The sequence below is a fragment of the Carassius gibelio genome, chromosome B13 (assembly GCF_023724105.1).
Source record: "Carassius gibelio isolate Cgi1373 ecotype wild population from Czech Republic chromosome B13, carGib1.2-hapl.c, whole genome shotgun sequence".
In the NCBI taxonomy this organism is placed as follows: domain Eukaryota; kingdom Metazoa; phylum Chordata; class Actinopteri; order Cypriniformes; family Cyprinidae; genus Carassius; species Carassius gibelio.
The window spans coordinates 27,917,776-27,934,299 of NC_068408.1; the positions used below are offsets into that span (position 1 = coordinate 27,917,776).

At 38.3% G+C, this 16,524-nt stretch overlaps 1 protein-coding gene across 1 annotated transcript in view; it reads right to left on the reverse strand.

The window, feature by feature from the left end:
• The window catches only part of lrrc1 (leucine rich repeat containing 1), a 40,457-nt gene that overhangs the window by 14,863 nt on the left and 9,070 nt on the right, over positions 1–16,524 (reverse strand). Inside the window, exons 2-10 of the mRNA XM_052573005.1 lie at positions 13,277–13,394; positions 8,345–8,423; positions 6,391–6,480; positions 4,541–4,597; positions 4,181–4,244; positions 2,541–2,615; positions 2,112–2,256; positions 1,679–1,797; positions 101–184 (exon numbers count right to left, since the gene is read on the reverse strand). Of these exons, the coding sequence (XP_052428965.1) occupies positions 101–184; positions 1,679–1,797; positions 2,112–2,256; positions 2,541–2,615; positions 4,181–4,244; positions 4,541–4,597; positions 6,391–6,480; positions 8,345–8,423; positions 13,277–13,394 (831 nt within the window). The remainder of the gene's footprint in view (positions 1–100; positions 185–1,678; positions 1,798–2,111; positions 2,257–2,540; positions 2,616–4,180; positions 4,245–4,540; positions 4,598–6,390; positions 6,481–8,344; positions 8,424–13,276; positions 13,395–16,524) is intronic.

The window sequence follows — 16,524 nt, forward strand, 5'->3', positions numbered from 1 at the left end:
TTCAACATCCTGGTACTTCCACAGAGAATGATGGAAATGTAGTTACGTCACCCAGGCCTGCAGCCTCAAGGCCCAATGACAGCATACAAGGATGGCATACCTCTTTTGGTAAAGATGTCAGTCTATTCCTGTCACAGTTGAAGTTGGATAGTTTCTTTAGTTTTCCCATACTTCTTGGCAAATTCTGAGAAAGAGAGAGAGAGAGAGGGGGGGGGGGGGGGGGGGCACACATTTTAAAATCACAAAAAAAAAATAATAATAAAAAAAATAAAGACGACCACATATGATTACGACTCTACACTCTAAAAAATGCTGGGTTGTTTCAAGCCATGTTTAGGTCAAATATGAACAAACCAAACCATTGGTTTAAATTACCCTAAATTCTAGATTAATCTTAAATCAAGGTTATTTTAAACCAACGGTTGGTTTTGTCCATTTTTTAAGGGCATACATTAATGGGATTTATGAGGATTTATGGTCAGGGGGTATTCGAGAAATTAGGTTGTGTGACAAACCTGGGTACCCAGGTTTAATAGTAAGCAAGAGGATAAACTCAGCCTTCAGTTCCAAAATGGCGGTAGCTTTCAGTCTATGTAAATAGCCAAAGAAATAACTTCTCTGAACATCATCTGCTCCAGAATAAGTTCTGTTTCAGGGTTAGTTCACTTCAGTGCTATCACAATATTATATATTATTACAATATAGTTATATAATAAACTAAATTATTAAATATATACAATCAGTATGTTTTGTTCACACACATTATGTGAACAAAAATGTATTTTAAATGTGATTAATTGTCTGACAGCACTAATATATATATATATATATATATATATATATATATATAATCGTGGTCTTCCTCTAATGCAGAAGTCTGCTTCGGAGCTCGCCCCAGTGCTGGCTCAGCAGAAGTGCGGTTCGAGGGCACATAACGACTGCAAAGGAGACGCTCGCAAGCACCCTTCTGAATGCTAAATTGACAAGTGTGACAAACATTAAGGTCTCGTGGAATTAATGAACATGCACATGTGGCGGCCATTGTAAGTCTGTAAGACTGCAAGTGCACATGAAGTGCTCCATTGGGACAGGGTCTTCATCAATGCATCGCTCTGTTGAGAATGTCTTGTGTGTAAAACGTGGAGATACTCTTGAGTTGAATGAACTTACTCCATTTGCCTTGAGGATGCGAAGGTTTGGATTAATCAACCAAGAGTTCAGGATATATGTGATGGTAAGTTAACCTTGCTTTCTGGAATACACCCCGCTCCCAGAGATTAATCTTTACTTTCTGCTGAGATTAGATCTAACCCTAATCAAACACATAAATAACCACGCTTCTGGGGTTCAGAACATTTCTGACAGGTGAACACCATTTCACCTGTCCAACACCATGCCGAAACTGACCTGAACACCATTTAAATGAGCAATTTTAGTCAGCTCACATTCTTCTTTTTATGCTGTTATCAGCAATTAAAATTTTATGATTTTTTTAAAAAAAAGTTAAAAATCTTTAACTTTTTTTTTTTTTAGATGATTTTATGTTTGAATTAAAAGAACTATGCAATGAACTAAAATCCAATAAGTAGATAATTAGCTCATTTTAATGAGCACAATGTAATGTTTTCCTCTTGCTAACTGAAAGCATGCAGACAATGTCTCAGGTGCTGTAACTTACCACCAGCTGGTTTTCTGTCAGCACTAGTTCGGTCAGGCTTTCACAGTTGCCTATGCTCTCCGGGAGCTGGACTAATCGGTTTTGATCTGCTTTCAATATTGAAAGCCGTCTTAATTTACCTAAAGGAAAACATATATTACAGTATGATTACTGCATAAAATAAAAAGAGAGGTTAACCACATGCCCAACAAACCGTTTCTTTAATATAAGCTGAAAATGATATTTGACATTAAAAAAAGAAAAGCAAATGAGTTTTTGTCTCTCCCCTTTCCAAATAAAAAAAAAACACTCCTCCATCACCGTCATCTAATTTCTGCAGTTTAAGAAGCACAACCACACAGAAGCACACACACACACACACACACACACACACACACACACGCACACACACACGCACTGCAGATCAGATAGCGGTCGGGTCCTAAACACTGACCTAAGCCCTCCGGCAACACGTCTATGAGGTTCTGGGACACCAGGAGGTCAGTGAGGGAGAGGAGGTTCCCCATCTCCTCTGGGAGGCGCTCTAACTTGTTCTCCGATACATCCAGACATGCAAGGCTTCTCATATTCCCCAGCTCCTGAGGCAGAGAAAGCACACACACATACACACGAATGTAAACATGCAAATGGAAAAACAGGCACGCAATCACAAGCACACAAAAAAAGTCTCTAGGATACTGAGGAAGTCTCTTTCAAGAGGAAATTGTGTTTAGTTAATAAACATTACGTTACAATCAAGTGTTAAATATTAAGGAGCAGTACACACATCTTCTGAAGCAATACAGGTTTACAAAATATCTGCAAAAGAAGATCCGACCGTCTGCTAGACAGACATCAACAGGACATGTCAGAAATACTTTACCGGTGGTATTTCAGACAGCTGGTTTCCGTCCAGCCACAGGTCTTTCAAACTGACAAGACAGCCTATTGTCTCGGGCTGCAAGAAAACAAGTTTGACAGAGTTCAGATGGAGCAGCGAGAACACAGCAGGTGACTGTTACCGACGTGCACAAGAATGCAGGCCAGCGCGAAACTGTCGTGAAATGGCACTCTAAGCCTCTGTCAAACAGGGACCGCATTCATGGAAACAAGGGTTTTAGACTTGGACAAATGACAGTACACTAAATCAATGCTTGAAAAACCTCCCAATGTGTCAATTAATAGGTGAATCTCACGAGACCTATCAAAAAAAAATATAAATACATCTGATTGAAAACAGCAGTCTGTTTTCCTTTTTGAATAAAGATTACTATTATTCTGAGTCCCAGTAGTATTTGTCTGCACGCTTATCACTTTAAGTTAATCATTTTTGTTACATGCAATTAGTCTTTTGCAGTTAAGCAATATACTAAAGCAAAACTTGAGAAGGGAGTAAAAAGAGCTCACAACATGCTGGTAAATATAACTGCTAATAAAATCATCAACATGCACGCATTTAATTATCAAATCTGAGGTTTGCAACAGTGATGCATGGGTTGATCTGAAATGAGCGGGTGCCTGCAGTCACCTGCGGTCACGAGTCATCCAAAAGTATTTTTAATGATATTCGAGTTGCGGTTGGTCGGGTCATGCCAATTAAACCTTTGTAATTTATATAGTACTAGACACAATTTCGAAAAACAGGCTTACACTTTATTGGATGAATAACTGGATGAATAGAGTGACCACCTGTCCCGCTTTACATTGTACTTTTCAGCAATTTTACCCTCTGTCCCGCCTCACGCAAACTGAGCATCTGTCACGCTTTTTCATTTGACCCTGCCTAATAAATACACGGATACGTGCATAGGCGTACTGTTAACTGATGTCCAATAGTTCAGAGGAGAGCAATAAAAGTGTTAGTGGACAGGCTGCGTCGTACGTTAATCAAACTGTTGACTGGTGCACGAATGCCTCCTCAGCACTGAATCCAGAAGAGAGTTTTCATCTACTACCAATTAGAGATATTGCGATAACACCATTTCACAAAGAACCACAATAAAAAAATGTGAATAAAAAAATATATACATCACAAAATCCCTAAATCCCTTTTAGACACCCTTCAATGTGTCATGACAGCTCGTTATGACCACATTTCTGTTTAAACAGCTGCACGGAGCACATTTTTTGGCGTTATTTTAATGGCAAATGTGGAGAGTTCATTATTATTATACGAGAGGAAGACAGCACGAATCTCTAAGCTAAAGTATATTTAAACTTATAACCCTAAACCTAACGGTCAACTAATGAGAATTAGTTGACATGTAGTTGCAAAGTTGGTAGAAAGCCTAAAGTGGACTATCAAAAAGTTTAAATAAATTGTCATGAAAACTATCACAGCTATGGTTTAAACGATCATATTTCAACAATGCATCATAGCAGAAAACAACTATATCATTAGAAAATAAGTGTGCAAGTTAAATGCTTGTATACAACTTTGTATAAAAGTTCAGATTATTATCTCTGAAAGTAAATAAGCATATTAGTCCATTTAGACTGTGCCATGAAAATCCCAATACTTACCAAATTATACAGTTCATTGCTTCCTACATCCAGTTCTTCAAGTTTATGAAGTTGAGATAGAGACCTGATTGAAAAATAAAAATAATTAGAGATCAATTTGCTTTTGCCTTAGGCACACCACACACACACACACACACACACACACACGCACACACACGCACACACACGCACACACACGCACACACACGCACACACACGCACGCACACACACGCACACACACGCACACACACACGCACACACACGCACACACACACACGCACACACACACACGCACACACGCACACACGCACACGCACACACGCACACGCACGCACACGCACACGCACGAACACACACAGTGTTGTGAGGTGTACACTTACTCTGGCAGATAAGTCAGCAGGTTCTCTCTGAGTTCCAGTGATACCAAGTTAAAGAGGCTAGATAGAAGACAGGAACAATGCACAATCTTAAGTATATGCATAAATGTAAATCATTAGACATTTGAGCAGTGGATTATTTTGTCCTGATGTGTTTTCTGAATTTCATTTGCATTATAGGACCACTATACATATTGCCATTATGTTATCGATATTTTAAGAGTAACCTGTACAACACAAAGCTTCTTCCAAGTCCACATAAAGACCATTAAAGGATATCAAGATAAAAACACAGTAATAACGTCTCAACCATAAACACACATTGGACTAAGACTTGAAAGGTTTTCGAAATGTCTCTTATACTCACAAAAGCCTGCATTTAATAAAAAATACAGTAATATTGTTATTATAATATTATAATGTGAAATAACTATTTTCTATTTGAATATTGTAAACCGTAATTGATGAAAGCTGAATTTTCTGCATCATGAAAATGTGTCACATGATTCTTCAGAAATCATTCTAATATGCTGATTTTCTGAGTATCATCAAATGTTGAAAACAGTTGTACTGACTAATATTTTTCTGGAAACCAATATACGCTACCGTTCAAAAGTTAAGAGTCAGAAGCAAACTCCTCACAGAAATGTCTCCTCGTTTACTGTGACACTGAGATAAGGTTCCTCTGTGTGCTGACAGTGAAGGGGAAGATCCTGAGATAGCGATCCCCATCTTCCAGAGCATGCTCACTGCTCTGAGCCTCACTGACATTCACGTTTACTTACTCCAGGGCTTCTAGGGACTTTCTGCTATTTAAAACCTGATATGGTTTTAAAAACAATAAATACACCAAATTATGTAACAGGAGGACAAGAGTTCCTCATTCAAAAGGAACAGAAGCCAGTAATTCAGAGACAAAACCACTCACATTACTAAAAAACTACTTTCAGCAATCAAGGGACTCATTTCTCAGCAGACGGATTCAAAACAAGGTTAAGATGTGTGCGAAGCGACGAGTGGCTATCTGACCCCTCCAGCTTGATTTCAAGGACTATCTGTCACTATAACTCCACGAGAATGTAATCAACCCAGAGAAGGGACAAGAGTTCAACATGCTTTCCAACGTCTGGAGCTCAAGGCTACAGAGACAGCTAAAGTCACACAGACATTAATCAGGTTTGTCTCCTGAAATGAAAACGGGGAGAAATAAAAGAGGATTATTGTTCCAGGCTGTATTTCAATCCCACAAACTAAAGCCTTTGAATACTGCAGTAATAACTGTCTGGGGAAACAGTGTCAGTGCTGCACATTAATGTTATTGTTTGTTAATATGCATGTGCATGACTGAGCTGACTATAGAATATGTTTACTGAGAGGAAGCCAATGAGAAAAAAAGTCAGCTAAAAGATCACAGGGTCTCAGCTCAAATATACCTGTGCTACTGATGACTGCTTTTGTGCTGCAGGGTCACAAATGCTTTTAACACAATTTGAAAAAGTGGAATACATTTTCTGAAATTAGACTAAAAGTTTAAAAAGTTCTGTTATCATATCAGCAATAGTCAGTAAGTCATGGGATAATTATCAGATGCTGATACGTGTCTTACAATACAGAGAAGGAAGACACCACATCTAGGAAGGATGTAGCAAACGAAGTCAGTTCATCTCAAAGACTGAATGTCTACAACAAATTGCACGAGATCATCTGAGAATGTCATCATAGATCAAACCCTCTTAATATCCTAAAAATATCCCTGTAAACATTGCAAACAAAGAGCCAGATTATCTGGTCTAATAAAAGAGAGTACATAAAAAAACTAACTGGACGGCAGCTGAAAGATGCACACCACTTACTTTCCAATGTTTTCTGGAAGTGCTTGTAAAGAAATGTCATTGATGGAAAGGCATGTTAAACTCCGTAAATCCGGAAAACTATCTGGCAATCTGAAACAAAACAAAACAAAAGTCAGTTCACACAGGGAATGTCAGGAAAGAATAAAGTACCTCTGCTGGACAGGTGAAAGAACAGAGCATGCTCACGCCAGCAAAACATGATCACTCACTACAAGGGGCGTGTAACGGTACGTGTATTCGTACCGGACCGTTTCGGTACAGGGTTTTCGGTACGGTACACGTGTGCACCAAATGGCCGAATGCAATATTGTGTGTGTGGAACTTAGGTACATTTTCGTGTTTCCACGAAAGGCGGAAGTCTCCGCGTTCAGCGCAAATCCCGCCCTGCAGCTGATTCGAAAGTTTTAAAAGCTATCTCGCTAGTGTGATCATCACTAAAGCTAGGAAAAAAAGCGATTGTAATTCAAATGCAGCTCCCGTCGGCATTTAAACAGACCTTTGCTCTTAATTCCTAATAAATGAAATCTGAGCAGGTCTAAAAACTGAAAGTGTTGATGCTGCAACTTTATACTTTGGAAAAGTTATATATTTTTTAAATCTGAGCAGGCCTACAAGCTGGGATTGGTAATGCTGCACTGTAAACAGTTATTTATTTATATTTTTCATTATATTTTATCATGTGATACTGGTTTGAGACTGAGAGTATTTTATTTAGTGGAGAACTTTGAAGCAGTATGTTATTACTTATTATATTTTTATTTTATATATATTTTATTGAAAAGTGTAAACAAATTGTTAAAAAAAAAAAGTTTATAGTAATAAACAACCTGCAGTTTAATGTTTGCATTTCTTTCCCTTACTGTACCGAAAATGAACTGAACCCTGACTTTAAAACTGAGGTACGTACCGAACCATGATTTTTGCGTACCGTTACACCCCTACTCACTACTGTATAAAATATGAACAAAACAAATATAGTTGCTAACAAGAAAGTTCTGCCAGTAAACTAAAACCAAACCATGTGGTGGTTTGTTACAAAATAACCAGAGAATACAGAAGCAGTCAAGCATTATAACATCCAGCAAACTGGGGGAACAAATTGGCAAACTGGGTCAAAGTGGATCCAGTGCTAATGCATAACGCATGACCTGTCGAGCACAACACAGCTATTAGGATACTGTCAATAAACCGCACAGATGCCGTCAACGCATTTGTGGTGTAATAGACATGCAATTAAGACTCCAATGCACACACCACAAGAAGCACACAGAAAAATGACTGTGGATCTGTATTACCAACCTGATGAAGTGTTGGAGGAGCTACTCTACAACTGCAGTCAAAAACAGATCAGTACTCACAAGCTTTTCTTTAAAAAAGTCGTAAACTTCACTACAAGCTACTAAAAATTTTTAGCTAAGCACAGATGCAGTGTCTTATTAATTCAATAAGAATTATACTAGAAACTAGGGTCACACTTTATGTTAAGGTCCAATTCTCTCTATTAACAAAGCAGTAACTAGGACTTTTTCCTCAATAAACTCCTAATGTGGTGCTTATTAATAGTTAGTGCGGTAGTTGTTAAATTTAGGCATTAGATCGGATTAGGGATGTAGAATATGATCGTGCAGAATATGCGCACTAATATACAGCCAATATGTTAGTAATAGGCATGCTAATAAGCAACTAATTAATAGTGAGAACTGGTTTCTATACTAAAGTGTTACTGAAAATATATATATATATATTTTTATTCAGTTAGGGTTACAACAGCAAAACTAAACAAAACTGTACTCTAACATAACACAAAATCTTGTAGCATTTTTATAGATATTTTACTTACTATAGTTTTCCAGCATTTTTATTAATGAACAGACACCACACATTGAGCTTCGTAAAAGATGTCAGCGATCATACAGGATCAGAATATCACACAGAAGCTGAAGTGCACAATTACCTTGTCAAAGGATTTCCACTAAAATCTGCTACTTGGAGGGTTTTACAATATGAAATGCTTTCAGGGAGCTCCATTATGTCTGTGAGAAAAAGAGGAAACAAATTTAATCCACTTACAGCAATAAAACCCTTGCTATATTCAAAACAATGGCCTTCTACCAAAACCTAGAGAGCTGCCCATCGGCAGCATTTAAGGAATTACTGGTAAACTTCTAACATGCTTTAAAGAAGAAGAAAAAAAAAAGCCTTCCTTTAAGCAGGCATCCTTTACTGAAACATGCCATATGGCATTCAATCACTACTTCTAATTACCTTTCGGTAAGCCCCAACCCCCTTAGTTACTGTCGCTAGCTCAGAGTTGCTAACTGTTTTACAATGACAGCTGTCCCAAGATGTTTTTGATTCATTTTGGACACAGAAGGACCACTTCTTGTTGAGGGACATTCAACTGGGACTTAAATATGCCATGGAGGGATCTATGAAAGACTTGACAATTAATTGTGGGACTAATTTCGCAATGCACAATGCAAGCAGGAGAATCCTTGTGTTACGGTCATGATAACAGATGACAACATCTTCAGGATCTTCACTGTTCATGTACCGCAGGGTACGATTCAATTCATTTAATTAATAATAATTCCTTACATTTATATAGCGCTTTTCTAGACACTCAAAGCGCTTACATAGTCAGGGGTAGGGCTGCACGATGTGACGTTTAAGCATCGATATCGCGATGTACGAATCCACGATAGTCACATCGCAGGATGTGCGATGTAGGCTGTCGTAGTTGATCCGTTATTCATTAACTGTATGGGCCAGAGAGCGCGCGAAAGCGCAGCCGGCAACACACTAGATGCGTGGCGCAAGCGTCTCCTTCCGTTTTTAATTCGGCTCCCATGTTAACAGATTAGAGCTTGCAGACTGCCTGCGTGAGACGCGCGTCTCAGGTGCGCTCTGAAAACACGTGCATGTTAAAAATAGAACCAACACCTATTTTTCACGTTACACGCAATCGTGCTGGAAGCGTTTCCAGGCAAAATATAATAGGAAAATATGTTTATATGTCATTATGTACACAGATTCATATTAATTCATGACACTTAGATGTTTGAAAGTCTATAGGTTGACATATATCCAGATATAAATGTAATTAAAAAAATTAATTAATAATTATCGATTTTCAAATATTGCACCTGTCACCGGCCTGAGAGAAAGATCGCGCGCGAGAGAGAGAGAGAGAGAGCGCCCAGGCCGCACACTCAATATCTTCGAACAACACAAGCGCTGTCTTGCTCTCTCTCCCTCGCGCATATTAATCAATTGACACGATGGTGTCGATGTTTAAATCATTTAAAATGAGAATGTAAGTGTGCTCACCCCATTTTTGTTTGTAAGAAAATTTTTTATTTAATATCGCAATATCGCAGAAAAATAAAATAATCGCAATGTAATTTTTTCCCAATATCGTGCAGCCCTAGTCAGGAGGTATATCCTCATCCACCACCAGTGTGCAGCATCCACCTGGATGATGCGACGGCAGCCATAGTGTGCCAGAACGCCCAGCACACACCAGCTTACTGGTGGAGAGGAGACCGAGATATGGGGATTGTTAGGAGGCCATGATGGTCGGAGGCCAATGGGCGAATTTTAGCCAGGATGCCGAGGTCACACCTCTACTCTTTTTGAATTGGGATTTTTAATGACCACAGAGAGTCAGGACCTCGGTTTAATGTCTCATCCGAAGGACGTTGCTTGTTGACAGTATAGTGTCCCCATCACTACACTGGGGGTGCTAGGACCCACACAGACCACAGGGTGAGCACCCCCTGCTGGCCTCTCTAACACCTCTTCCAGCAGCAATGTAGTTTTCCCAGGAGGTCTCCCATCCAGGTACTGACCGGGCTCAGCCCTGCTTAGCTTCAGTGGGAAACCTGTCTTGGGCTCCAGGGTGATATGGCTGCCGGCCGACATTCATCCAGTTTAATATGGAGAGGACCTACACTGAACATGACGTGAGAACAGTTCACCATTTATGTTTGTACATTAGCATTGACTCTCAAACTTTAACATTAGCTAGTTTTAGCCAAAGATACTCTCAGGATACATCGTTTTACAATTTTTTGTAGCATAAACCTCATCAAACCCATGAAAGCTTTATGGCGCTAAACCTAAAGATTTCAAACCGATACTCAACTGCTAATGGCTCATCTGCATTCAAGGGAAGGGGCTTACCGATTGGTCACAATAACATCTCCTATCTGACAGTGCTATGCAGTTTTATACTAGTAGAGCAGGGTGTTGTAAGCTTCATGTTAAAACTCTGCTGGAACCCAGCTGTGAGTTGCGTGTCCTTCCAGTGAGGAGAGCTATAGAGCGTGACAGTATATTCACCCACTTTTGAAGAGGCCTTGGTTCCAGGTAATTTTTCCCATAGGGACTTTTCAAAAAAGGCAATGTCATTTTAAGTTGTCTAACAGTCTAAAAGCATAGGGAATTTGCATTGCTTCACTGGAGTGGTCAGGTATAGCGAGTGTCTGTTTCCTGAACATTTCTGGTTAATGTAATTTTTCCACCAGGAATTCCACTATTAAACAGGATTCATTAAAAAATTTGCTAAATTAATGGTGGCTGTTGGTTTTATCAAAAGCATATACCACTGATTAATAACCTCGTGGCTCACAGTAGATTGGTCTTAGTTAAGTTAATGTTCTAAATCAATTTCTCCATAGGACATTGGTCTCAAACTCAATTCCTGGAGGGCCACAGCTTTTAACTCCAAATCACACCTGGATTAGCTGGATCGGGTGTGCTTGATTAGGGTTGGAGCTAAACTGTGCAGAGCTGTGGCCCTCCAAGAATTGAGTTGGAGACCAATTGATGCCCTGTGGAGAAACTGAATGAAATGTTTACTTGTAGAACATGACTGCAGCATTTGTGGCTGCGAACAGAGCCGTAAATCTTTAAGGGTCCATTTCAGATACACAGCAAGGTAGCTTCTGGGGTTTGGAACAATGCCAGTATTTCAATCATTTATGTGTCGGCCATAAAAATGGGGCTATGCGTAAGAGAGATCAGAGTTCAACTACAATACAATGTCAATTTAGAAGTGAGGACCTTCCACAGCAAGACAGTGTGTAAACGCACAAAGAGCACAAACCATTCTTAAAAAGGGACAGTTATATTACATACATTAAACTACATTTAGCAGATGCTTTTATCCAAAGCGACTTACAAATGAGGAGAATGGAAGCAATAAAAAACAAAAAAAAGAGCACCCAAGAATGAAAATTCAAGACATTTAAATCACCCTCGTCGCTTTGCTGACCCAATATAAAATACAAATAGGGCTGAAACGATTCCTCGAGTTACTCGATTACAAAAATTCCTCAAGGCAAAAACTCTGCCTCGAAGCCTCGTTAAATTCCTATGACGCGCACTATACGCGCGGCGCAGGGATTTGATTGTGTCACACGGACCGTTTATTCACACGGACCTTTTGAATTTAGTTGGCGCGATGGCGGAGAATAGATCTATAAATAAACGGCAGAAATTGTCTAAAGTGTGGGATCATTACACACTTAATAAAGAAGAGAACAAGGTGCAGTGTCTCTACTGCAAAATAGAGCTGGCATACCACAACAGCACATCTTCCATGATTCAGCATCTGAACAGAAGACATCCACTCTATGCTGTTTCACCAAGCATCGCTGAAACAAGGTAAGTTAACGTAGTCTAAGCCTATTGATGTTCGCTGATTTTAATCCCATACTGCATTTGTAGCGATGTCGTGATGTGGTTTGACTAGATATGATGTTTAACTTTGATGACGTTTTAAAGTAGTAAACGTAACTATCACGTTCAATTGCAAGAGAGTATAGCCTAAAAAAAGAACCCCTTCACACACACACACACACACGTACATTTTGATGTTTGTTTTGAGATTACAGCTTATTATTTATAATTGTTTATAATTGTTTTATTTACATAATTTTTTTTATACATTTTATACATTGTGTACCTGTTTGGCTTGATATTTTATATTCATTTTTTGTTCTCAGGTTAACTAAACTAAATTTGCAGAAGGTGCAATCCTTTTTTTGTAATGTTGTGTATTAAGAAGACAAAAAACTAATTTTATATTCATATTAGTTTTACAATACATGTTATACATGTTACAGTAAGTTCACTTAACTGTACATTGTTCTATAATTGTTGGCAATGCCAACTTGGCACTTAACTTTTGGAGCCAAACTTTTGGACTTGGAAATAAATACCTCTGTTGAGAAATAAAAGCCAAATGCTTGTTAATTTTACAGCCACATCATTTTTGTTATGCATTATTTGTTTTGGTTGTTCAAAAACACACACAAATCGTTTTATCCGATTACTCGATTATTCGATCGATTAAGTGCTAGATTAATCGATTACAAAAAGAATCGATAGCTGCAGCCCTAAATAAAAATAAAGGAACACTAGAGTCCAAACCACAGTCAACCCCACTGACTTTAAATGTATGGACAAAAATCTTAAAATATAATCTATGCTGCACAGCAGAAGAAATAAAGTAATACAGGTTTAGAAAGACATGCAGGAGAGTAAATGGGGGAGAACTATATTTTTTTCTTGAAACAGGTCTTTAAGAAAGGTCATTTAAAATCACAAGACACCGCAAACCATGAAGTCTAGTTTTAAAACTGCCGCTTGATCAAAAATGGTAAAAATAGCTGAACGAGAACTGGATTTTGGGCGTGGAGACGCTGTGATCCAGGCTGGGAATTACTGTGGATGATGCTGAAAGGTTGTGAGTAATTGGTGAGCACAGAAACCCAGCTGCTGAAATATGCAGGGCGTATGCGAGACATGGGAGGCCAAAGTTTCTCACACACACGCACAGTAATTAAACAGTGGTCTGATAAAGCAAAGAGCTTCTTACCGTTTCGAGAGATGTCTAGCTCTACGAGCTGGTTGAAGTTGGCTATATCCCCCGGCAGCCGCTGGATCTCATTGTCACTTAGGCCAAGTTTTCTCAGCTTAGTCAAATTGAAAAATTGCTGCAACAGAGCAAGAAACACCAATTAATTGCTACTGCAGTTTGATAAATTCATGCACAATCAGGACTAGTGCTAGAAATTGTACATAAAATCACAGATATTAAATTATGATAGAAAAATTTATTTTTATATTCAGGCATACCATATAAAATAATCTAAAAAAAAAATGCAAGATGGAAATTTCAATATGCACTAAGTTTAAGCAGATCTTGTTTTATTCGATAGGAAAACATATTCATAATCTATGACAAAAACACATTTATAGAATAAATTATTGATTGTGTAATAAAAAAAAAAACATTTATGATTTAACCTCAATCAGAGTTTAATTGAGATCACAATTCATGCTTCTCTTAATTTGCATCTGTGATATTTACCTGCTGGTTATTTATCCAAAAAACACACTGCATTGTTAACAAGCTTCCACAAATAAATCCACCTAGTCAGAACATGTCTCCAAAATCAACATACATTAGCTGCCAGATGTTTAATCAGTCTTACCAACCTGGCAACCATGTGCATCTTCATATTACATAAAAGCACTGATGAGATGAAAATGCTGTCAAACCTGCAAGTATAAGTTTAGAAGTTTTGCTACAGGAAGTGTAAAACAGCCAGTCTCTTTTCTTTCACATGATTAAATCTGGGAGCAATCCCTGCATGCTGACATTCTCTCCACTTACATTTATTGAGTATAATAACTGTGATTTACCATAACCTTTATCGTGCAGCCCTGGTAGATTATGTGATCTGATAACTCGCCTAACAAGCAGATCAAGCTCATTGTGCATCTAAAGTACCATTTTAGCCATTTTGAAATGCCAACGTCTCGGATCAAAATGATTTGGTTGTATATCAGTATACCTCACTGAATTGTTCAGAGAATTAACTCCTGAACTGTTCACAAGTGTAAAGTGCTTTATATTTACATATAGGGACACTAGATTATTACATAAATATTTTGCAGTATACAAACCTTTTATTTTTATTTTTAAGTAATAAAAGGTAACAAGTAGTCATTGTTGTCATATGATCATAACACTTTCTCAAGTTTGCATAGAAGAATTCAAGTGCAGCGCTATGCATTGTGGGATTCCATACAGTATGCTTTGATGTATAATGCATATTTTGCCACTGCAGTGGGTTATTCTATGCATACAAAAAATGTGTACAGTATACACTACAGAGATAGATAAGAATAGTACATTATCATGCTATTCCAAACATAGCCTATGCAAATCAACAGGGAGTTTAGAGAGGATTATGGGTAATTCTGATGCTCTACTGACTCACATTTGAGCATTATTGATGTGTTGGTCTAGAAGCACAAGACATACAAGAAACACTCCACACAAATGGACTACAAACAGAACCACATCCAGATATTCCACAATCAATTCACACAGAAAAAAACTCAACTAGTTTATTAGGTTAGTAATTACTAATGTCCAGTGGCCTGGCAAAAGCAGCTCAGTGTATGGCTCTCTGTGATGTAATCAGCTATTCATGTCTATCTGCTTGACCTACTTGTTCAGTTCCTCCCACCTCTCACTGTCACCATGTCTGACACGAGGAAAAAAGTGCATTTGAAGCAGCACATAAATCAGAGCAGTCAGACGGAGAGCAGAGCCCATAGCAAACAAACAACCTGCCTGCAGCATCTCTTCAGCACTGCTTATATTGTACTTCCTGCATGCTCAGCAGGCTTGGCTCTGGATATAGCCCCAACGATGGTTAACATAAATGACCCTGAGCACTCACGGTGGGTACAGCTTCATTGTCACTCGCTGTAAACTAAAAAAAGTTAAATGGTCTACCATTATCATTATATCTTGCAGTCCAGTTGGAACTTACGTGGCCATTTACGTGGACACTTTTTGCTTCCATCGGAATTAATTCATTCTGATTTACGAATCCGATCATAGTGTTTACATGCAAGCTAAATAAAGTGATCAGGTTGATATGCGCGTTTATATGTCACAAGCTTCTGATCAGATTTACTCTTCTGACATGTGCACACTGCATGAATATACAGAGTTTACGGCTGCTGTTGCATACGGTTTTAAAAAGCACACGATATTTATCTACTTCTGGTCCTAATTAGACGACAACCGGCACATGAACTGTTGTGCTGCTTAACATTACTTAAAAAAAAAAAAAAAAAGATTTAAAAGTGTCCTTTCCCGCACCCAAAACTAGTCGTCTGTTGAGGAGTCTTAAACAAGGATTGGTGGGACGTGGTCCTGTTCCACTTCACATACACTGAGTGAAAAGGGAGATTTATAATGACAGGACACTTATTTATGACACTTTATTCACCAGGAACACCTCGCTCGGCGCGTCATACGTCATTATGCTATTTCTACATCACTGTGCATGCGCAGTACCTTCCAGTTTAGGTTTTCAATACATGAAAAAGTGACAAAACTGTCTTAAGTTGCTTTCACACTTGGTTTCGCTTGCCTGGTCCAAATCAGAGTTTGATTGATCTTAGAATGAAAAAAGCTTGATTGACTGATGCTCTGGATGATGAAAGTTTAGTTGTTGTACTTACAAATCAAATCACCAAGCAAATTCACCACACTGACCAGAAGGAAGCTCCTTGGTTAGACGCTGAATTCTGTGCGAGCGGTGTTTCATACGATGCTCTTTGGTAATGTAAATGTTCTTTGCTCGTTTCTATAGCTGCTACTCAAATAACTGAGAAAATGTAAGCACAACTAATTAGTAACTTACAATGCTTCTATTACATTGTTATCATCTTAAATACAAATTCAGACATATTAAAAATATTTGACTGCTTTTAGCCTTATGTTCATGCTGGTTCACTTCCCAGAAATGAAACTTAGCAAATAAATAATTAAATAAATTAACATGATAATATCATGTCTCGGCGATCTCACGGGCTGACCATATGACAATTGAGCATATCACCCAACACTACAATGGACCTTTTTTTGCCTGTTGAATTTTGCTGAAATATTGCTAATGTGACTGTACCTCCACTCCACTATAAATACTAAATCAAAAGCAAGCAATCTTTCAAGCAAGCAAGGGCTAATTTTGAGCTAAAGGCAAATAAGACAAATTACGATTTTGGTTGAATTTGAGGTTTTCACAAATATTAGTT